General features: G+C 34.3%; 2 protein-coding genes across 5 annotated transcripts in view; one reads left to right on the top strand and one right to left on the bottom strand.

The window, feature by feature from the left end:
• The window catches only part of LOC127711509 (caspase-3-like), a 46,862-nt gene extending 45,605 nt beyond the window's left edge, over positions 1-1,257 (bottom strand). For both annotated transcript variants that reach the window (XM_052217590.1, XM_052217591.1), the window contains exon 1: positions 1,140-1,257. The gene's annotated coding sequence lies outside the window, so the exon portion shown is untranslated. The remainder of the gene's footprint in view (positions 1-1,139) is intronic.
• A 12,294-nt stretch (positions 1,258-13,551) lies between these two features.
• LOC127711506 (kinesin-like protein KIF12) overlaps positions 13,552-23,377 on the top strand; it is a 70,527-nt gene continuing 60,701 nt past the window's right edge. Inside the window, exon 1 of one of the 3 annotated variants that reach the window (XM_052217585.1) lies at positions 13,552-13,833. In XM_052217585.1, coding sequence (XP_052073545.1) covers positions 13,739-13,833 — 95 coding nt within the window. In that variant the 5' untranslated portion in view covers positions 13,552-13,738. Of the gene's footprint in view, positions 13,834-21,740; positions 22,970-23,377 lie in introns of those variants that run through there. The other 2 variants (XM_052217583.1, XM_052217584.1) reach the window with 2 other exon arrangements.

Here is a 23,377-nt window from a genome sequence, read left to right as displayed (position 1 = left end):
TTATTTCCGACGAAAAATATTGAAATCAATAAAATTGCTCCAGACGCAGCAAATTTATAAAAAAATGTTTTCATAAGGCATTATGGATTTATTTTATGCCTGCAACTAACATAAGCTCTGTAGAGATTTTAACCGACATATACATCTATGCATATATATGTCAACTGTCGGTCACTGTAACAATTATTTCATAATAAGAAAGAACACATAATTTATATATAGACAAGGAAATGTCAATTCAGAGTAACACATGTAGTAAGCTTATATATTTTGTTTTCTTTGTTAAAAATTACCAATAACTTTCTCATAATTACTTTTTTGTTCAGTAGTACTGTTTTACATGCACTCGTTTGTTGGCTGCCCTATCAATAATATGGAGTAAAGTGCTTTTATTATCCTCTTCGTACTTTGTTTTATTCTTACTGATCAGAACAAACGGTGGGACTTTAAAACCAGATAAGACTGGCTACATGATTATGTCCCAAATAAGAAGCAACAGAAATATGCCGATGTTAAAACCCATGGCCACTAAATTCAATTTTGTGTAGACTCGGACCAAATTAGAATCTGAAATATTCATTGTTGTTAGAGTCGCATGTTAATTTATATAACAGTCTGAAAGTTAATATTTTGTGTCGTTATGTTTCTGTTTTAACTGGCATAAACCTTTAATCTCTTTTTACCAAAACCTTATGGATTCCTCATCGTGTTGCCGTGTTACATGTTCTTAGAGCATGCGTGGAATGGAATATAATTTCTATTCTTATGTATCGGATTCGTGGAAAATGAAGATATGAAAAAAATAAAACATTATTTAAAAAATACAACAATGATAATGATTTTGAGTTAAAACTATGAACACTGTCCGTTATAACACACCAAAAAATCATATGTTAATGAAAAAGTATAGAGTAAAACATTTGTAAAACTGAAACGATTTCATTAGACGTATTTCCCTTGCATAAGTAAACGAAAAAAGTACCGAAAAAGATTTTACTTTTCGTTCTGTACTATAGCATGTATAGACATTTTGAAGTGTCATTAAAGAAACTTCTCTGCATAGAATTAAATGCTGGAACTTTGTTTACGTTTTTGTTTTATACACATTATTGGACAGATCAATAAACATATATACTTACATTTTATACACCTACACAATAAACTTCCTCATTCAGCCATGGAGAAATCTATTATTATACCCGTATATAGGTCATTGTCTCCGATCAAGGATTTGTCAGGTCAATTTAAAAAAAAAAGGGGGGGAATGACAAAAAAACGCCTGAAATTTATTTTTATCTGAAAATATTAATTTCCTTCTTGTTGTTTATGTTGTTTTTGCGTTGATAAAAATTTCCGGTTGTAATAAAAAGCATGTATTGTTTTAAAGTTTAAAGTTTAACTTGTTTTTAAATTTTAATAATTCATTTATGTGGTACATTTGTACGTATAATCTTGTTTTGGTTTTCTTTATTGTCTTTCCATTCGGACTTGATAGAACCATACAGATATATTTGCGTTACACTTTATCATGTTTATAGCCTTCATTGACACATTTTGAGGGTTCAACCAAAAAGAGTTTTATACCATTCCGTATGACTTGGTCATGTTGGTGGTCTTGAGCCTAAAATTGTTATTTTAAAATATTTTGCACAACAAGAAAAGGAATTATATAAATGTATACCCAGCAACAGAATTGCCTTGTGAATTAAAGCCGATAACAGCATAAATCTCGTCAAATTATCTCAATAGAACGGAGGGATAATGATTCTAATTGGCTAAAGGTTTTCTTCCATGTGGCGAATTATTAAGTATATGTATGAGTTATCCTCCTTTGTATACTGTATGATCTGACTCTCTTTCTTTTATTATTGAACTTTTTTTTTGTCTGTTATGTGTATAATAATCGTAATTATATTGCATTGTCTGTATTTGTAACTTGATTGGTATGCTTGTAATGAGCAATATGATTAGGAAAATAAAAAATATTCTATTCTATTACATAGCCCTCCCTCGAACTGCCCACACCTAATTATCCTATCATTTTTTTAAAATTCTTTTCTATACGGTCAAATTAATAAATAAGCCGCTGAAATTTTGGTTGTTGTTTAATATCAAACTTATATATGTCATCTCCCCTTCCACCCATTTATCTTCAAATTGGACAATTAGAAAGTTCAGTTGATTTAAGATTGAGGGTTGCATAATTCATGCATGGCATTGCAAATACACGGAATCCCAGGAATTTGACGTCCGCACTCATATTAGTTAATCTCCGCGCATCCTGATAACTATTAAAAAAAGTGTCAGCGTCACGCTACGAAATCGTATTTCCTCATGTTTGTTAAATGTTTTGGAAATATGATGTGAAGTTTGGATGCGCAATATTTGACTGATATATAGAAAGTTATGTAGTGTTCGATTTTGTGGACTTAAGAGCAACTCTTTTTCTCAATTGTTTTTTGAATAAACAAGCAACTTAGATAAATAAAACAACCCATTTTCTGGAGATAAAACACTACAATACATAAACAAATGTTTGTAATTAATTCCTATATTTCTATTTGACCGAGGATTTTTTAATTCTGTAATATTCCCAATTCTGTAATTCTTTTTGCTGATGATTACTCATAGATTGAGTTCAAATCATGAAAAAATTAAAGCATTATATTATTAAGATAAATTTGAAAACATTTTTCAGAGCAAAAATATTTGAAAAATAGTGGAGATACAACACTATAAAAATACGTTTCTCTGAACTTCTAGGGTCCAATTAGGTGAATAAGCTGTTATAATTCAATTGGAAGTGTTCAGATCGAACAGTATAGTTTTGACAAAAACTCATAGAATGTAGAAATATCGCATTAAAGCTGTATAAGGAGATAGACCATCGAATCTCAAATATATAACTATCTCCATTTTTATGAAAAGTGGACATAAAACACTATAAGACTCACACGACGACTCTGGGAATTTACAATATTATCATTTGTACTGAAGGCTGTTCTTCTAATCAGCACCATGCAACACAGCTCCATAAACGGTATCGGTCTAAAAAAATGTTTCTGTTAATTGTCCCAGAAGTTCGTTTCCTCTACTGGATATTGTGTTATTGAAAATTGCTGTTACAAAATTTTGGAAAGTATTTTAAATTAATAAATATATCTCCCTCATGCAAAAAGCTCTGATTCCTTGCCCAGATTTGGCTATACTTTTTGTCGATTTGGTTTATAAGCTATTCATTTTTTTTTAATAAGTTTTTGATTTTCAAATATTTTGGACTATGGCATCGCTGAATGACATTTATTGTCGAAATGTGTATCTGATGCAGTAAAATTGGTAGCGTTCATATTATTACTACACTGGAGACTTCTTTATAACATTGTAGATTTCAGTCACGTAACCCATGGTGATCAAACACACATTTTTAGAATAGAGAATTGAAAGGGGGATGTGTCAAAGAGACAACAACCCGACCATAGAGCAGAAAACAGCCTAATGGGTCCTCAACGCAGCGAGAAAATCCCGTACACGGAGGCGGGCTTCAGCGGTCCTCTAAACAATAATGTATACAAGTTCAGCGAAATGAACGCCGCAACACTCCGAAACATACAAATGAACCAAAATTAAAAAAAAGAACACTAGACTAACAGAGGCTAGAGGTCCCTGACTTGTTACAGGCGCAAAAATGCAGCAGGGTTAAACATGTTTGTGAGATCTCAACCCTCCTTCTATACCTCTAGTCAATGTGGAATAAACAAACACAAACCAATACGCATAGTAAAACTCAGTTAAAAAGAAGTCAGAGTACGATGTTAGAATAAGTAACAGAAAAAAACTAAGCAAAATGACACTGATCAACATAAATTAACAAAGTTGTTGTTTTATCATTAAAAAGTAAATTTATTTTGTTTTGAATTAGGAAAATCAAAATGTGTTGAAAGTTATGCTTTCTAATCAAGTAATCGTCAAATAATCAAATTTATTGGCCTTATAATGATGTCTTCAAAACCCATAAGTGCCCCATTAAAGGATCCCATGTTGAACCTAACTATACATCCGGAAATCGATGTAGTCGGGTCTATGGATACATTAAGAATACTAATGTTGCCTTAAGATGGGGTTTTGTAAATAAGTGAAATAGACATTTAATTGACTGGTACTCTACGATATCGATTGGGAAAACAATTTATCAAAAGAAATTTAAAAACAAGTAAAATTCCTTTAAATATAATTTTTAGTTTGGTTGTTTACCAAGAAAGACGTGAGTACAAAGGTTTTCAATTATCTAGTTTTTAGTTTAAATCATATTCATGTCTTTTTAAAGTGTTTTGAAAGAATATTTTTCCCAGTAAGAATTGTACATTTTTCATATTCTCTCTTGTAATTTCATGTTCTTCAAAATCATTCATTTTGATATGATACGGGAAGGCAGCAGGAATATGTTATACACTCTCATTCTATTTAGGCAAATCACTTAATAAGTTAGCAAATGAACTGCCCTTATTTTATTCATCTTGAAGTCTCTGGAATATCCCCATAGATGAGTTTGGTCAAATGGTTTGAGGTCAACGTATGTGAAAGTAATTCAATGTCAGTTTCTTGTTTCGTTTGCGTGAATACACAATTAATTTAAAAGCGACCATGCAGCCAACACGAAAGAAGAAAACACACATACACAGACACACATCCATCAACTAACCACATCATACAGGTTGGTGTCATTTGTAATCCCACAGGATTCTTGTTTAACATTTGCATCCAGCATACCATACATCAAAATAGAATGTTTTTATTGTGAACACTTTGAGGACATACACATGACGGAAGTTTCTGAAACAATTGTATGCCTGTTCTTGGCAACATATCATTCAAAAACATACCACCATGTCCACGTAAAACACAGATTAATTTATTTAGTCACGGTTATGTGACTTCCAGTGCAATTATATTGTTCAGGACGAAAATAATTAACAAATAATACAATAAGAAGTTTCTGCGATATTGGTCAACCGAGATGAAGTGCAGGAAATTTGGACAGCCACTTGACAATGATGGTTTGTTGGATAGCGACAGAAATTTTGTCTTGCAACAAACCACCTACATACCACTCGGATAGTTATTGCAATGGTTTAAAACGTGCAGATAGCCTGACACTCTACCCATACGAGTTACCGGATTTAACGTTCACATTCTGACCGGACTTGGCTGTGTATTTATACATCCCGCTAGGCCAAAAGGAAGTCCCACTTTAGCAAGGATTTACTATAGGAATCGAGAAGTCCGGTTCTGACAATATTTTCTATATCTCAGTTAACATTTGAGATGGCAAAACAAAAACAAAGACAAACTCAACTTATTATCAGAGGTCATATTTTAAGGATGTCGTTCACAAATCTTGGCATTCGTTGAGGGACAGCATTTCGTTTGAAAAAAGAGAGTCAAGATACCAAGGGAACAATCGAAACTCATAAGTCAACAGGCAAACCCATGCCGAAATTAAAACGGAGGATAGACCAAATACAGTAACAATTTTAAAATTTGACACGGATACAAGATTGATCAACACAGACCCCACTAGAAACCGCGGATGAAGGAGAACTCGGTCACACCGGAAGGATCATCAGTTTCTTCTCCACATTTGACACCCGTCGTGTAACTCTTAACATGGATAAAGGAGAACTCGTGTACACCGAAAGGATCAGCAGTGTCTACTCTACAATTGACACCCGTTGTGTAGCTCCGGCTTAACATGGATGAAGGAGAACTCGTGTACACCGAAAGGATCAGCAGTGTCTACTCTACAATTGACACCCGTCGTGTAACTATTAAAATGGAGAAGGGAGAACTCGTGTACACCGGAAGGATCAGTAGTTTCTACTCAACATTTGACACCCGTCGTGTTACTCTTGTTACGATGATGAGTCATTTCCAGTGATTAGGCATCTCATGATCGCGAAATGATATATGTATTGTGTGGCTCACCTTTCACCAAGAATTTAAAAACATCGGTATTAATAAGGGGTTAAACTAGCCATTAATCGATCCTACTTTTTTCATTGATTTATTGCTGAAGTTATCTCTCTTTCCTTGTGTTTTCAACACTACCACATTTCCCAAGTCAGGAGCCTATAACTCATTGGTTGCTGTCTATTATATTGGGTTTTTATTTATTCGTTTGTAATTAATCAGACAATTTGTTTTTTGTTTGAATTGTTTCACATTTTGTCACATCGGGGTCTTTTAAAGCTGACTAAGTATACTCCCATTTGTGAAATGCCCTATGGTGACCTATATTGTTGCTTATATTCACATCATTTTTACTCTGGTGGATAGTTTTCTCGTATGCCATCATGCCACATCTTTTTTTGTTATATTGCTGTTGCGAAGAGCTATGTAACGTGTAGATAGAAAAAACTCATTAAAGATAGTAAGAATACAAGATTAAAAAGTTGTCGTTCAAGATTATTTTTGCTCTGTTAATTACTCTGCGGGTTTTTTTCTCTAAGCAGAGCGAGTCTAAAAGGTATTGAGCTAATTTCCCATGTATTTATTTTACTCACAGGGTCACACTTTCACATAGGTCCATAAAATAGAAATTGTAATCAACGATACGTGTTGCTGTTGAAGGGATTTTTATTCAAATATGCAAATGTTATTTTTTTTTCAATTCTACATCGAAGGACGGTCTCTAGCCAAAACTAATTAATTTGCATCCGAAAGACAGGTAGGAGAACTAAGCTTTACCTACTTCGGACAAAAGTGTGGTTCTGTTTAAGAATGTGTTTCGGTAAATGCAAAACTTGCCCTAATCTGTCAAAATCGCAGTTCGAGACTATCTCCCGGTGTTCAATATTTGGTCATCAGCTTTGAAATAAGCCCCAATATTGATAGAACTCCAGAAAAAAACACAAATGGAGCTGTGATATTGTAAAGTAAAGACCGGAAAAATTTTACATAAAAGGCCGTGGTGTGAAATAGTTTCATGGGAAGTTGGCCCTACCTCAATGTCGGTTATTATGTACAATTTGATATGACATTTAGTTATTCTTATATATCTTAAATAAGATGAAGGAAATCATGAATCCTATGTAATATTTCTGCATGGTTAATTTTTCTATACAAACTAAAAGTTATATTTGTTTCCTTAAATTTTCACCAATGCCTCTAATCTCACTCTCCATACCTGACAAACATGATGATATTTCTATTACTATGTACCATAGTTCTCTTATCTCATTCTCCGTACCTGACAAACATGATATGTCTATTACTATGTACCATAGTTCTCTTATCTCATTCTCCGTACCTGACAAACATGATATGTCTATTACTATGTACCATAGTTCTCTTATCTCATTCTCCGTACCTGACAAACATGATATTTCTATTACTATGAACCATAGTTCTCTTATCTCATTCTCCGTACCTGACAAACATGATATTTCTATTACTATGTACCATAGTTCTCTTATCTCATTCTCCGTACCTGACAAACATGATATTTCTATTACTATGTACCATAGTTCTCTTATCTCATTCTCCGTACCTGACAAACATGATATTTCTATCACTATGTACCATAGTTCTCTTATCTCATTCTCCGTACCTGACAAACATGATATTTCTATTACTATGTACCTGACAAACATGATATTTCTATTACTATGTACCATAGTTCTCTTATCTCATTCTCCGTACCTGACAAACATGATATTTCTATTACTATGTACCATAGTTCTCTTATCTCATTCTCCGTACCTGACAAACATGATATGTCTATTACTATGTACCATAGTTCTCTTATCTCATTCTCCGTACCTGACAAACATGATATGTCTATTACTATGTACCATAGTTCTCTTATCTCATTCTCCGTACCTGACAAACATGATATTTCTATTACTATGTACCATAGTTCTCTTATCTCATTCTCCGTACCTGACAAACATGATATTTCTATTACTATGTACCATAGTTCTCTTACCTCATTCTCCGTACCTGACAAACATGATATTTCTATTACTATGTACCATAGTTCTCTTATCTCATTCTCCGTACCTGACAAACATGATATTTCTATTACTATGTACCATAGTTCTCTTATCTCATTCTCCGTACCTGACAAACATGATATTTCTATTACTATGTACCATAGTTCTCTTATCTCACTCTCCGTACCTGACAAACATGATATTTCTATTACTATGTACCTGACAAACATGATATTTCTATTACTATGTACCATAGTTCTCTTATCTCACTCTCCGAACCTGACAAACATGATATTTCTATTACTATGTACCTGACAAACATGATATTTCTATTACTATGTACCATAGTTCTCTTATCTCACTCTCCGTACCTGACAAACATGATATTTCTATTACTATGTACCTGATAAACATGATATTTCTATTACTATGTACCTGACAAACATGATATTTCTATTACTATGTACCTGACAAACATGATATTTCTATTACTATGTACCATAGTTCTCTTATCTCACTCTCCGTACCTGACAAACATGATATTTCTATTACTATGTACCTGACAAACATGATATTTCTATTACTATGTACCTGACAAACATGATATTTCTATTACTATGTACCTGACAAACATGATATTTCTATTACTATGTACCTGACAAACATGATATTTCCATTACTATGTACCTGACAAACATGATATTTCTATTACTATGTACCATAGTTCCACTCATCCCTAACACAATTGAAATACCAAAAAAGTGAAGACTATATAGTAACACGAATCCTACCAAAATATGATGTCATAAGACTAAGGAAGGGTTAATAGTTCCTGTTCCATCACAAGTGACAACAATACTAACTCTATTGTTCCAATTTTGTAAGAGATAGTCAATGATAACGTTCATACCATAGGGAAATCTTCTAGATGCCTCTTGTCAAACCTTAAAATATTGTTTAATTTGAGAGAGAAAAATATATATTTGATATATGTTAATTTTCTAACAATTAAAATATAACCGACTGTGCAATTCGACCCTTCGAAAATATGTCTTGAAAGCAGAAACTTTCTATTCAGGATATTATGACAGGAAATCCATGTCATGGAATATTGTATCAAATGGTAGCGAATGGGACATTTGTGACTTAAATTTAAAGAGAGTGCTTTTGTAATGTATTACTAAATACTGGCGTTTTATCTTTTAGAGATTTCGCCTAAACGTTGGTTACCATAGTCCTATTTTAAATTCATGAAAAGGTTGAATAATATATCGAAATATTGTTAATCTTTCACCTGTCAAAGCTATGACAAGAATATTACAAATTGTCTGATTTATTTGTAATATGTCATTTTCAACCTAAAAAAACCTTTTAAAATTGTGACATTGACTCAATTATATCAATATTCGCTTTAAATACATTCTTGCCAATTTTGCAATAATTAAGATTAGTTATTTATGTTTTTTAAATATCACCTTGCTGAGGGTCTTAATGGTTTTCATCGTTAGTTAAATGCATTAGTAAATGCAGATAAATTTTTAGAAAAGGGGGGTGGTTAAAGCCTTCCATTGATCACATTGTCTTTCTGAAAAGTACATGGCAAATAGTATCCTTCATCATGTTCATTGGTGTAATGAAAAATTATTTTGGTGTTTGTCTATTAAACATGGACGATGTCCAGCAATTTGATTTTATTGACTGAAGATTAATAACTATTGGCATATATCAGTAAATAATTTATATCAGCAATTGATTTGGCGTCGATCCGGTGTTCAGATGACAGCCTAAACTTCTATTAATTCATACACTCAAAATGTAAAGACATATTTGACTCGGGTGTTACAAGCACACCCAGGCTGACTCAGGTGTGATAAGCACACCCAGACTGACTCAGGTGTTACAAGCACACCCAGGCTGACTCAGGTGTGACAAGCACACCCAGACTGACTCAGGTGTGACAAGCACACCCAGACTGACTCAGGTGTGACAAGCACACCCAGGCTGACTCAGGTGTTACAAGAACTCCTAGGCTGACTCTGGTGTAACAAGCACATCCAGGCTGACTCGGTGTTAAAAGAACACCCAGGCTGACTCCGGCGTTACAAGCACACCCAGGCAGACTCAGGTGTTACAATCACACCCAGACTGACTCCGGTGTTACAATTACACCCAGGCTGACTCCGGTGTTACAAGCACACCCAGACTGTGACTCAGGTGTTACAAGCACACCCGGACTGACTCAGGTGTTACAAGCACGCCCAAAATGACTCAGGTGTTACAAGCACACCCAGGCTGACTTCGGGGTGACAAGCACACCCAGACTGACTCAGGTATTACAAGCATACCCAGACAAACAGATATGGTCGATATATATTAGGACTAAATATGTATATTTAATAACAGAGTATTGACTTGGAACATAAATGGAATCTTGGCTTGTAAAAATTTCTACTGTTTTATTTTCCTTCGATAGTATGAACACTTGTTAATGAAAGGAAACAAGTTATAAAAACATGACCAGTTGATAATGAGCAGTAACTATAATGAAGGAGCCATACAATCTGCGGAAGTTTAATGGAAGAAGATCAGATACGGAATAGAGAGTTCATTAAAAAAACGAGGAAAAACGGACGAGGGGAAGACAGTATGATTTCGAGAGGGTTGGCAATTTCGGAAATAAATCTTTTAGCTTTTAAAGTAAAACATATGAATAATAAATTAGCAATAAATGGTAAATATATTTTTATTCATAAATTTAAAAACATTTCTAAGCCGACCCAATTTGCCATATCCCTCCTTAGAATCAATTGGGCGCTCTCTTGACAAATGTGGTGTAAGTATCGAAGTGCAGTTTAAAACACTAGTATTCAGTACGAGAATTACTTATGCAATAGCTCTTGGTTCTAAAATTGTGTGGACCCTAAGGATGGTCTGGAAATGTTAACTGCCATTAAGGACATATTGGACATAATTTGAAATTTTACCTTACACCAGACAACCTTCATATCCTTTGAGGAGCTGATGAATATAAATAAAGGCGTTAAATCCGATACACAGTGCACCTGCCCACCAAAGAACCCTAGCAACAACAATCAAAAGGGTCGTCAGTGGCATGTTGCAAGGCAAAATACACTGAATTAAGCTTATCCATATCATCAAGTGGTAGTCTCAAAGTTTAGATGAAGCCATATACTTTCATCATCCCTGTCGGCCTATCTTACAAAACTTCTTATCATAGTTAGTATATATAAAAAAAGAAGATGTCTTATCATAGTTAGTATATATAAAAAAAGAAGATGAGGTATGATTGCAAATGAGACAACTCTTCACAAGAGACCAAAATGACACAGAAATTAACAACTATAATATAAGATCTAAATTCATAAAAATATTAATGTCACAAAGTTTATTTTATGGTAACAATAGAATGACTCCAAGGAATACTAAATCTTAACCTACTTTTTAAATTACCACATATTTGGTTGGGTTTCTAATTTAAACTCAAAATTTACGACAACCACTTACTTCTATACAAACAATTAGATTTGTGCAGTGTTTCAATTGAAATTATACGGACATTAACATTAGATTTAGACTCCAGATTTATAAAATTTAACATAAACCAATGTGAAATTGTTTTAAAAGGAACCTGTAATGTCTCAAGGATTTACTATCAGAAGAGCAAGCTTACGAAGCAACAGGTATAGTGTTCCTATAATGTTTATGCGTTCATAAAGTATGCATGTGCTCGTATAGTATTCAGGTTTCAACCATGTATGGTCGGAGCAAACCGTTTCCTTGTTTCTTTTGTGTTGCTGTCTCGTTAACGTATACCAAACATTTCCTTATGTTCATATATTTGGTAATATATATTATATTGTCAATATACAGTACACCAACGACACAAAACATATAGAGCTCCAACAATAGAAAAGTGTCTATACTAAAAGTCACGCTTACGGTCGCGCCGAGTTTTATTGTGTTATGCTGTAAAGATATATCATATCCCCATAAGCAGCATAGAATCAATTGGGCGCTCTCTTGACAAATGTGGTGTAAGTATCGAAGTGCAGTTTAAAACACTAGTATTCAGTACGAGAATTACTTATGCAATAGCTCTTGGTTCTAAAATTGTGTGGACCCTAAGGATGGTCTGGAAATGTTAACTGCCATTAAGGACATATTGGACATAATTTGAAATTTTACCTTACACCAGACAACCTTCATATCCTTTGAGGAGCTGATGAATATAAATAAAGGCGTTAAATCCGATACACAGTGCACCTGCCCACCAAAGAACCCTAGCAACAACAATCAAAAGGGTCGTCAGTGGCATGTTGCAAGGCAAAATACACTGAATTAAGCTTATCCATATCATCAAGTGGTAGTCTCAAAGTTTAGATGAAGCCATATACTTTCATCATCCCTGTCGGCCTATCTTACAAAACTTCTTATCATAGTTAGTATATATAAAAAAAGAAGATGTCTTATCATAGTTAGTATATATAAAAAAAGAAGATGAGGTATGATTGCAAATGAGACAACTCTTCACAAGAGACCAAAATGACACAGAAATTAACAACTATAATTCACCGTACGGCCTTCAACAATAAGTAAAGCCATAGTGTTTGTTATCGTTCTGAATATGCATGAAATATTGGCCAACGGACGTTAAGCAAGCAACAATCAATTAATTGTATATATAAAGTGAGAGAGGTGGACTCTTTCTTTCAGATTTTGCATCATTATATCAGTCAGACAGTTAAGTACCCATAGTAAACATGGTCCTTTCCATGTACCGCCTGCATTCGACATGTTGAAAATTCTAGTCCTGAATGACGGCTACGTGCTTATATATATATATATATATGCCTCTATAAAGGAGATGTTAAGTATCGATTTTTTAAAAATAGGGCAAACATTTTAACTCTGTTTTTGCAATGAAAAACGGAGGAATTATGGATAGAAATAATTAACTCACTGTAAACAACATTCCTTAACTGAATGTGTGTTTTGAACCCCACTATAATTTTAACACCATTTAACAAGATTGTTTATATCCGTTCAATTATCATTATTTCGACTTTAAAAAATGTAACGTTTCCAGTCATGATTGAGAAATTTGAGATCTTCTTCAAGAGATCGATTTGGTATGTTTTTATTGGAAACGTACATAATTTCTGTACAATAGAATATTTCTTTTTGATGTCCGATTTCTTGCAACAGTGGAAATTATATGTACGATTTTAATAACTTACTAAAACACGGATTTAGATATTTTTACAAAGGTTAGCAAAATCACTTAATTTAGTAGTTATTTAACATTTTAAAATTTAACACTTATTCCTGTAATAAAATGCGTAAAGGAAATGACTAGAAATTGAGTTGAAAGAGGATATATAGAACCATTCGTTTCGGTTTACAATTTTATGCGTTTCCTGATCTGTAGACCATTTTTAAAATATTTATAGTTTTAAATTATAATGTTTTGTATGAAATATCATCATTTATAACATATTATTTATTGATTGTAGTTAACCCTGGGATTATTCTATAAAAGAAATCTGATGTATTTTTCCAAATAAAATGGATAGTTAACGACATAAAATGGGAGATCATAACTGTTATTGATAACAACAAATATACTCAAAACTTTTTACATGGAATCATAAGTTGTTTTGTTCAGTTTCTGAATAAGAGTTCATTTTATTATTCAACAATAAGGAAACTAAAATAGAAAACTGGAGATGAAATTCGATACTTATAAAGGACTAAACAACAAAAGGAAGAAAAATCAGGAAAACAGTGTGCCGTCTTCCAGCAGGTCTCTACTCCTCCCAACGTAAGTTTGTTTTATTAATTGTAAGTTTGTTTTATCAATGACATAGTTTTGCGCATGCCGTAATTGTAAGTTTGTTTTATCAATGACATAGTTTTGCGCATGCCGTAATTGTAAGTTTGTTTTATCAATGACATAGTTTTGCGCATGCCGTAATTGTAAGTTTGTTTTATCAATGACATAGTTTTGCGTATGCCGTAATTGTAAACATATTTATGATGCAGACTAACTGTGATATAGTCCTTTAGTAAATAAAGTATTCGCATACATTTCCTGGACATCACAAATAGTCCTATTCTTATAGTCGGGTTATTTGGGAGTGATTTATTCGTCTTTGCTCTTTAATCCTTCATTTTTGCTTATTGATGATTGTTTCTTATGAGTAGACACAAAAAAGGCTGCAATGTAGATTTATATACGTAAACAATCGGTTTATGATGTGCGCAGGTCACGAATTTCTGGCGTAACACTCAATCCTAAATAAAGCATAGCCATTTCTGTTGAAACACAAGTACGCAAGTTCAAACCTGAATATCGCAATATGATATTTCCATGGGGAAAAAAGATCAACTGACTCCTACAATAATTAAGGAATAGCATTACAGTAGTTGAAGAACTACAGTCGTCGTTTAACTGGCGACAAGAAGCTTTTGAAATGTGATGAAATTGCGGAATGCGATTGCGCCTTTTTGTTGCCAATGACTCCGACCGTCAATCGTGGAATTGACGGCAACACGGTGATTCTATTTATATCTAAGATCAATATTGGTCACTTAAATGGTGATAGCTTTATCTATAGATTCATGAGATCAAAATCTTAACAATACAGTAACCATGTAAATGTAGTGAATTATATATATACATGTACATTTGTACATAGAAATGAAACCCCAAACTTAAGCATGTTAACTCCCACTTCGCTACAGATATGTGATACCAAAAATTTAGATTGGATATCAAATAATCAAGGCTGAGCACAAATAAGATGTGTATATGGTAAATCATTTGTTATTGAAAGTTTGTGTACAATTTCTTTGGAGCCATGGTGAGGGGTAGAGAAATAAGGACGAAGCAAATATCATTCATGCTATGAGACAACTGTTGATAGCGTAGGCGTTTGAAAACTAATCTTTCCTTTTAAATCACGGGCTGATTCCTTCTAAAAAAAAATATATTGCTCAATATTTTACCTTTTTTATGTATTAATAATTATTACTCTGTTTATTTGTTTATCTATTTATGATTATTCCATGGTGACATATCGAGAGAATGCGGAAAGCTTGAGTGTTTAATTATTTCCGTGGAATTGTTCGTCTTAAGGCTTTTGAAAATTAAAATTAAGTCTAAATGGTCAATATTTATCTTTCACTTTAAAATAACTATCGAATGAAATTAGTGATGTTTTAAATTTTCAATAAAGATCTAAATTCATAAAAATATTAATGTCACAAAGTTTATTTTATGGTAACAATAGAATGACTCCAAGGAATACTAAATCTTAACCTACTTTTTAAATTACCACATATTTGGTTGGGTTTCTAATTTAAACTCAAAATTTACGACAACCACTTACTTCTATACAAACAATTAGATTTGTGCAGTGTTTCAATTGAAATTATACGGACATTAACATTAGATTTAGACTCCAGATTTATAAAATTTAACATAAACCAATGTGAAATTGTTTTAAAAGGAACCTGTAATGTCTCAAGGATTTACTATCAGAAGAGCAAGCTTACGAAGCAACAGGTATAGTGTTCCTATAATGTTTATGCGTTCATAAAGTATGCATGTGCTCGTATAGTATTCAGGTTTCAACCATGTATGGTCGGAGCAAACCGTTTCCTTGTTTCTTTTGTGTTGCTGTCTCGTTAACGTATACCAAACATTTCCTTATGTTCATATATTTGGTAATATATATTATATTGTCAATATACAGTACACCAACGACACAAAACATATAGAGCTCCAACAATAGAAAAGTGTCTATACTAAAAGTCACGCTTACGGTCGCGCCGAGTTTTATTGTGTTATGCTGTAAAGATATATCATATCCCCATAAGCAGCATAGCATTTGGTACAATCCTGTCTAACGCACACCTGCTGCAATGCTAAGAAAGTTGTGAACATATGTTAAAGACCTACCATCAACACAAAATTCTCAAGACAGCAAGAAACCTTCAGACGTGACGAATGTTGTTTGTTGTATACCACTAGTGTGCTAGTATTGCGAAAAAGAAAAGTAGGCAGAAGGTAAAAAACGGACTTTTTAAACTCAAGAGTCGAAGAAAATCTGACATTGACATTAACGACGAAAAGACGAACTAATCCACAAAACAATACATAGGAAACTTAAGACTATGCAACACGAACCCCACAAAAAAGGGGGGTACCCAGGTGCGCCAGAAAGGTTGAGTGGACTGGTTTTTGGTATCGGACATCCTTCTTTGTATTACTATTTGTTGTTCCACTGACATATTGTCTAGTGTTGGAGATCATGTGCTAACAATTAGACAATTTTAGATATTTTCTGTTTCTCATGTTCCTCTCTTTTTGGACGTATACACAACATATCTTATTTTATTCATTTTTTGTTTTATTTTGTAAAACCTATTTAGAAACAAAACAAAAAGATCAAATTAAAAATGAAATACCCGAAGTCATATTTAGGTTTTTCATTCCCACGTTAAAAAGATGCGTATATATCATATATATCCCAGTACTTGTGTTCTAGAAGATATATGTAATACATATATAACACCCTATATGTTCCAGTACCAGTAAATATATATGTATACCATACGTTTCAGTCGATACATGTTAACCTTATGTGCCAGTCGATACATGTATACACTATGTTACAGTAGATACATGTATACACTATGTTACAGTAGATACACACGTGTGCCAAATGTTCCAGTAGATACATGTCTACCATACGTTCCAGTCAATCCGTGTATACCCTATGTACCAGTTGATACATGTATACCATATGTTCCAATAAAAACATGTGTGCCATGTGTTCCAGTAAATACATCTGTGTCCTATGTTCCAGTAAATACATGTGTGCCCTATGTTCCAGTAAATACATGTGTGCCCTATGTTCCAGTAGATACATGTATATGATGTGGTTCATAAGTATTTCTCGTTTCTCGTTTTTTATATAGATTAGACCGTTGGTTTTCCCGTTTAAATGGTTTTACACTAGTAATTTTTGGGGCCCTTTATAGCTTGCTGTGCGGTGTGAGCCAAGGCTCCGTGTTGAAGACCGTACTTTGACCTATAATGGTTTACTTTTATAAATTGTGACTTGGATGGAGAGTTGTCTCATTGGCACTCATACCACATCTTCTTATATCTATATCCTATGTTGCAGTAGATATACATGTCGTATTTATGATGTATACCCTATGTTGCAGTAGACACATGTGTAACCTATGTCCCAGGGGATACATGTGTATCCAATCACTATGGGATTTGAAAGTATTAAAATACAACATCAGAATGCACAGGGTTAGTGCATCATTCTTTAATTAGCTTTCACCTATTAAATCGATCTTTTCGTCGAAGTTTTTAACAGTCATCCTTCTTAGGTCTTCCGCGTTCCTCTATCCGGCATTTTTCAGACATTTAGATCGACGTCCTAAATCTATTTACATGAAACAAACCCATTTCAGTTAATGATATTTATGAAACGTTTAATTCATCTGAAATGTCATTAAATTCATTGACTTTTAGGAACACCATCAAGGGCTTTTGATTCAGAATTAACGAGCAGTTAGGAGATTGCTATTAACAGAACAAATCTTGTAAAGCCATTTATCGTCCAGAGTAATTAAATAATGAGATAAAACGTTTCTAAAGTGTTTGATCGTGTTGTCATTTATTGAGGTGTAAAATGTTAATCGATCTATTGTATTGATCTACTATATAAGTCGTGTAAGTGTAAGTGAGGAAGAAGGGAATAGGAAAAGTATTGGTTTAATTATGGTCTTCTTGTCTAAGGATACAATGGTTTTACTTAATAATAGAAAAACAAAGGATATGGGATATTCATCCATGACACAAAATCAGAACAGCAAAAACGCACAAAAAGCAAAGGAACAGCGCTTTTATTGCTTTTCTTCATCTCAAAGTCACAGTGAGGCCTTGCATCTCTTTTAAAATAAAAGATGTCAATCTCTAGAAATTTTTTGCGTGTGAATAAGTTTCGCATTATTCCCCGGTAGTCATTTTACTACGAAGTTTATTGAATACATTGTCAATATACAAACGGCGAAAATGTTACTGTTAATTCTAAAACCCTGCAAATCATGAACTAAACCCTACGCAAAAATTACTTTTGCATTTTTTCATCCTAGATATACATGAAATATTTGTCATGGGACGTTAAGCAACCAACAATGAATCAATCTTCCTTAAAGAAGTAATTTGAAAAAAAATCAGATCTGTCAATTCGCTTCGTAAGATTTGTACACTATAGCGATAAACAAATATAACGGAACTAAGTGAATGATCTGATCCGATTGACAGAGAATAACTTAACCTGAATAATTCAATGAGCTATATTCCGTTGCTCCTTCGAGCACTATACATTGAGAATAGATTAAGGAGAGGGATTAAATAATTCGAGTTATCTCAACATCTGGCAATATCCCTTATACATCGGTTATGAGAGTTTGGGTTGCCGAAACATACAGAACAGAGAATAATGAACAAGAAAGTGAAGAAAAATACGGCATAACCGTTAAAGAATACGGAAATGAAGCTAGGGTGCATCTACGAGACAGCAACCCATAAACACAAAACACAGTAATCTGGATTTTTGTGTCATTGGGTTGCTGTCTCTTCTAGAAAAATTCAAACTCCTCGAACGCTTTACTGATTTTGTCTCTTTCGGTTTGACATCTGGGTTACTGTCTCCTTAAGGGTTTCTCAAACTCCTCGAACGCTTTACTGATTTTGTCTATTTCGGTTTGACTCCTGGGTTGCTGTCTCTTTAAGGATTTCTCAAAGCCCTCAAGCGCTTAACTGATTTTGACTATTTCGGTTTACGTCCTGGCTTGTTGTCTCTTTAAGGATTTCTCAAAGCCCTCGAGCGCTTTACTGATTTTGTCTATTTCGGTTAATGTCCTGGTTTGCTGTTTCTTGAAGGGTTTCTCAAAGCCTTCGAACGTTTTACTGATTTTGTCTATTTCGGTTTGACTCCTGGGTTGCTGTCTCCTAAAGGGTTTCCCAAAGCCTTCGAACGCTTTACTGATTTTGTCTATTTCGGTTAAAGTCCTGGGTTGCTGTCTCTTTACGGGTTTCCCAAAGCCTTCGAACGCTTTACTGATTTTGTCTATTTCGGTTTAAGTCCTGGGTTGCTGTCTCTTTAAGGATTTCTAATAGCCCTCGAGCGCTTTACTGATTTTGTCTATTTCGGTTTACGTCCTGGTTTGCTGTCTCTTTAAGGGTTTCTCAAATCCTTCGAACGCTTTACTCATTTTGTCTATTTCGGTTTGCGCCCTGGTTTGCTGTCTCTTTAGGGGTTTCTCAAAACCTCGAACGCTTTACTCATTTTGTCTATTTCGGTTTGACTCCTAGGTTGCTGTCTCTTTAAGGGTTTCCCAAAGCCTTCGAACGCTTTACTGATTTTGACTATTTCGGTTTACGTCCTGGGTTGCTGTCTCTTGAAGGGTTTCTCAAAGCCTTCGAACGCTTTACTGATTTTGTCTATTTCGGTTTGACTCCTGGGTTGCTGTCTCTTTAAGGGTATCCCAAAGCCATCGAACACTTTACTGATTTTGTCTATTTCGGTTTGCGCCCTGGTTTGCTGTCGCTTTAAGAATTTCTCAAAACCTCGAACGCTTTACTCATTTTGTCTATTTCGGTTTGACTCCTAGGTTGCTGTCTCTTTAAGGGTTTCCCAAAGCCTTCGAACGCTTTACTAATTTTGACTATTTCGGTTTACGTCCTGGGTTGCTGTCTCTTGAAGGGTTTCTCAAAGCCTTCGAACGCTTTACTGATTTTGTCTATTTCGGTTTGACTCCTGGGTTGCTGTCTCTTTAAGGGTATCCCAAAGCCGTCGAACACTTTACTGATTTTGTCTATTTCGGTTTGCGCCCTGGTTTGCTGTCGCTTTAAGAATTTCTCAAAACCTCGAACGCTTTACTCATTTTGTCTGTTTCGGTTTGACTTCTAGGTTGCTGTCTCTTTAAGGGTTTCCCAAAGCCTTCGAACGCTTTACTGATTTTGTCTATTTCGGTTTATCTCCTAGGTTGCTGTCTCTTTAAGGGTTTCCCAAAGTCTTCGAACGCTTAACTGATTTTGTCTATTTCGGTTTATCTCCTAGGTTGCTGTCTCTTTACGGGTTTCCCAAAGCCTTCGAACGCTTTACTGATTTTGTCTATTTCGGTTTAAGTCCTGGGTTGCTGTCTCTTTAAGGATTTCTAATAGCCCTCGAGCGCTTTACTGATTTTGTCTATTTCGGTTTACGTCCTGGTTTGCTGTCTCTTTAAGGGTTTCTCAAATCCTTCGAACGCTTTACTCATTTTGTCTATTTCGGTTTGCGCCCTGGTTTGCTGTCTCTTTAGGGGTTTCTCAAAACCTCGAACGCTTTACTCATTTTGTCTATTTCGGTTTGACTCCTAGGTTGCTGTCTCTTTAAGGGTTTCCCAAAGCCTTCGAACGCTTTACTGATTTTGACTATTTCGGTTTACGTCCTGGGTTGCTGTCTCTTGAAGGGTTTCTCAAAGCCTTCGAACGCTTTACTGATTTTGTCTATTTCGGTTTGACTCCTGGGTTGCTGTCTCTTTAAGGGTATCCCAAAGCCATCGAATACTTTACTGATTTTGTCTATTTCGGTTTGCGCCCTGGTTTGCTGTCGCTTTAAGAATTTCTCAAAACCTCGAACGCTTTACTCATTTTGTCTATTTCGGTTTGACTCCTATGTTGCTGTCTCTTTAAGGGTTTCCCAAAGCCTTCGAACGCTTTACTAATTTTGACTATTTCGGTTTACGTCCTGGGTTGCTGTCTCTTGAAGGGTTTCTCAAAGCCTTCGAACGCTTTACTGATTTTGTCTATTTCGGTTTGACTCCTGGGTTGCTGTCTCTTTAAGGGTATCCCAAAGCCGTCGAACACTTTACTGATTTTGTCTATTTCGGTTTGCGCCCTGGTTTGCTGTCGCTTTAAGAATTTCTCAAAACCTCGAACGCTTTACTCATTTTGTCTGTTTCGGTTTGACTTCTAGGTTGCTGTCTCTTTAAGGGTTTCCCAAAGCCTTCGAACGCTTTACTGATTTTGTCTATTTCGGTTTATCTCCTAGGTTGCTGTCTCTTTAAGGGTTTCCCAAAGTCTTCGAACGCTTAACTGATTTTGTCTATTTCGGTATGACTCCTGGGTTGCTGGCTCTTTAAGGGTTTCCCAAAGTCTTCGAACGCTATACTGATTTTGACTATTTCGGTTTGCGCCCTGGTTTGATGTCTCATTGTCGTATATCCTAATCTCTTTTAATCCTAATCCGAAGATTCTTAATTGGTCAAGATGACCTGCTTGGATTCCGACTTTAAATCGGGAAGTAAAGCATTACTGCTGTGTCAATTTTTGTACTAAATAGATTTTTGAATTTGACCTGATTTGAAACATCGAACATAGATATTGTATTAATAAAATGTTAAATAAATAAATGTTTACCAAATTAAACACAAAGATTACACATTCATAAATTGTGTATGGTATAAATACCCAATTGTATGGACCCCCTACGGACAAAGGAATGATCTGGTTTAGAAAAAAATTAAATGTACAATTTAAATTGTCTCCTATGAAAATGCTTCTGAATTTAAATCTCATTATCTGTTCATGATACTATTTCAGACCGGACTGTGACATAAAGATATGTTTTTTGATATGATCTTATTTCTGAAGTGCGGGGGATAAAAACATTATCGTAATCCTCGAGTGGCTTTGAGATTTGTTTGCGTTCGTCCAAGTTTTGTCACCAGGGGATGATTTTATTATTTCAGATATTTTATGACGTTATATAGTTTAAGTGTATCTCCGAGATTTTATTTTAAAAATTTAATCAAATTTGACTATATTGTCAATATTTAGCAAGTCTATAAAATTCCCGAGAGACAATTGAAAAATTTATTAAATGGATTTGGAACAAAATCATTCTTTGATTTATAATTACTTCGACTAATTAAGACTTTGACATGTAAACACGCTTTGGCAGTTTTCCATTAATTACACAAAATTGTTTTTATTACAAAGTCGTAATTAAGGAAAATATTACAAGTATAAGCAGGGATATTTATTATCAATTTAGTGAGATTTTCGCAGTTTTTTTCCGACTTAAGATTTAAAGCACCAGGGGTCACGCTTGAGTTGGTCTATTAGATAATGTTTTAATCAGTGTGTATTGTTTCCGTGGCTTTGTAGATGGACTGCACCATTTGAGTTTATGAATAATAAACGAAGTACTTTGGCATTTATTAGTATTGTGTCGATTTGTGTACTTTAAACAAACTCGAGGTGGTGAAAAAACTTGGATGAATCTTAGATACAGGGCGTAGTGTATACATGTAGTAACAATCTGTACGATTAAGTCGTTCAGAAGTTTTTGGAAACATTTAATAAAAGAAAAGATTTAATAACACCATTGGATTGTGCAAACTGTGATAAATTATTGTTTGACGCGCAGGATTTCATGTTTTTTATTGTGACAAACCGGTCGCACTTAGAGTGTATTTGCACCTATTCTTTAGTCTGTTTGTTTTGTTCTTAATTTTGGAATATCTTTTCTAAAGTTGAATTTATGGAAGTTTTCTATATCATTTAATCAAAAGATTGTCATATATCTTTTGGGGAAATATTACGAAATGAATGGAGTTGTTAGTGCAGGAAACAAAAAAGATGCGCGAAATGGAAACGCTTCAGTATCCGGAAGCCAAAAAGATTTGCGGAATATGTCTGGGAGTCAAAAAGATTTTCGAAATGAAACTCTCTCAGCATCATCAAGTCAAAGAGATTTGCAGAATGGAGGTGGATCTGTAAACGGAAGTCAGAGAGATTTGAGAATTAATAGTGGTGATGGAAACGACGAAAAGTATAGGGGAAAATTTACAGGAAAATCTACGCTAAAAAATCCTTTTGGGTAAGTCGATGATAGTGCTGAAAGATATAGTAATGGTATTGTCAGAGTTTGTAAACTGCGGCGCCTGCATAATGAATAGATTTTGTCCAGTCTTTCCGTTAGTTGATATAGTCGAGTGTTTGGTTTTGTCAGGTTCTTATAGACTTCACCTTTCTGAATTTTACCTTAATAAAGTTCGGTATTTTTGTTAATACATCTTTTTGAATATCGACGATGTCTGCTTCGCAAAATTTTAAAAATTGAATGCACATCATCTTCAGGAAAACGCGAGAAATGGATGGGGTGGGGTTGAACAGATCATGAATTTTGATTAAGGCATTTATGAAACTGGCAGAATATAAGTATTTAAGGCGATCACAAATTTTGCATATTGTCAACCGTCTCCCAATTATTCCTCCCTATGTCTTT

The sequence above is a fragment of the Mytilus californianus genome, unplaced genomic scaffold, assembly GCF_021869535.1.
Source record: "Mytilus californianus isolate M0D057914Y unplaced genomic scaffold, xbMytCali1.0.p SCAF_8, whole genome shotgun sequence".
NCBI classification, from domain to species: Eukaryota; Metazoa; Mollusca; class Bivalvia; order Mytilida; family Mytilidae; genus Mytilus; species Mytilus californianus.
Note: the sequence above shows the minus strand (reverse complement) of the source record. Positions and strands in the feature narration are given on the sequence as shown.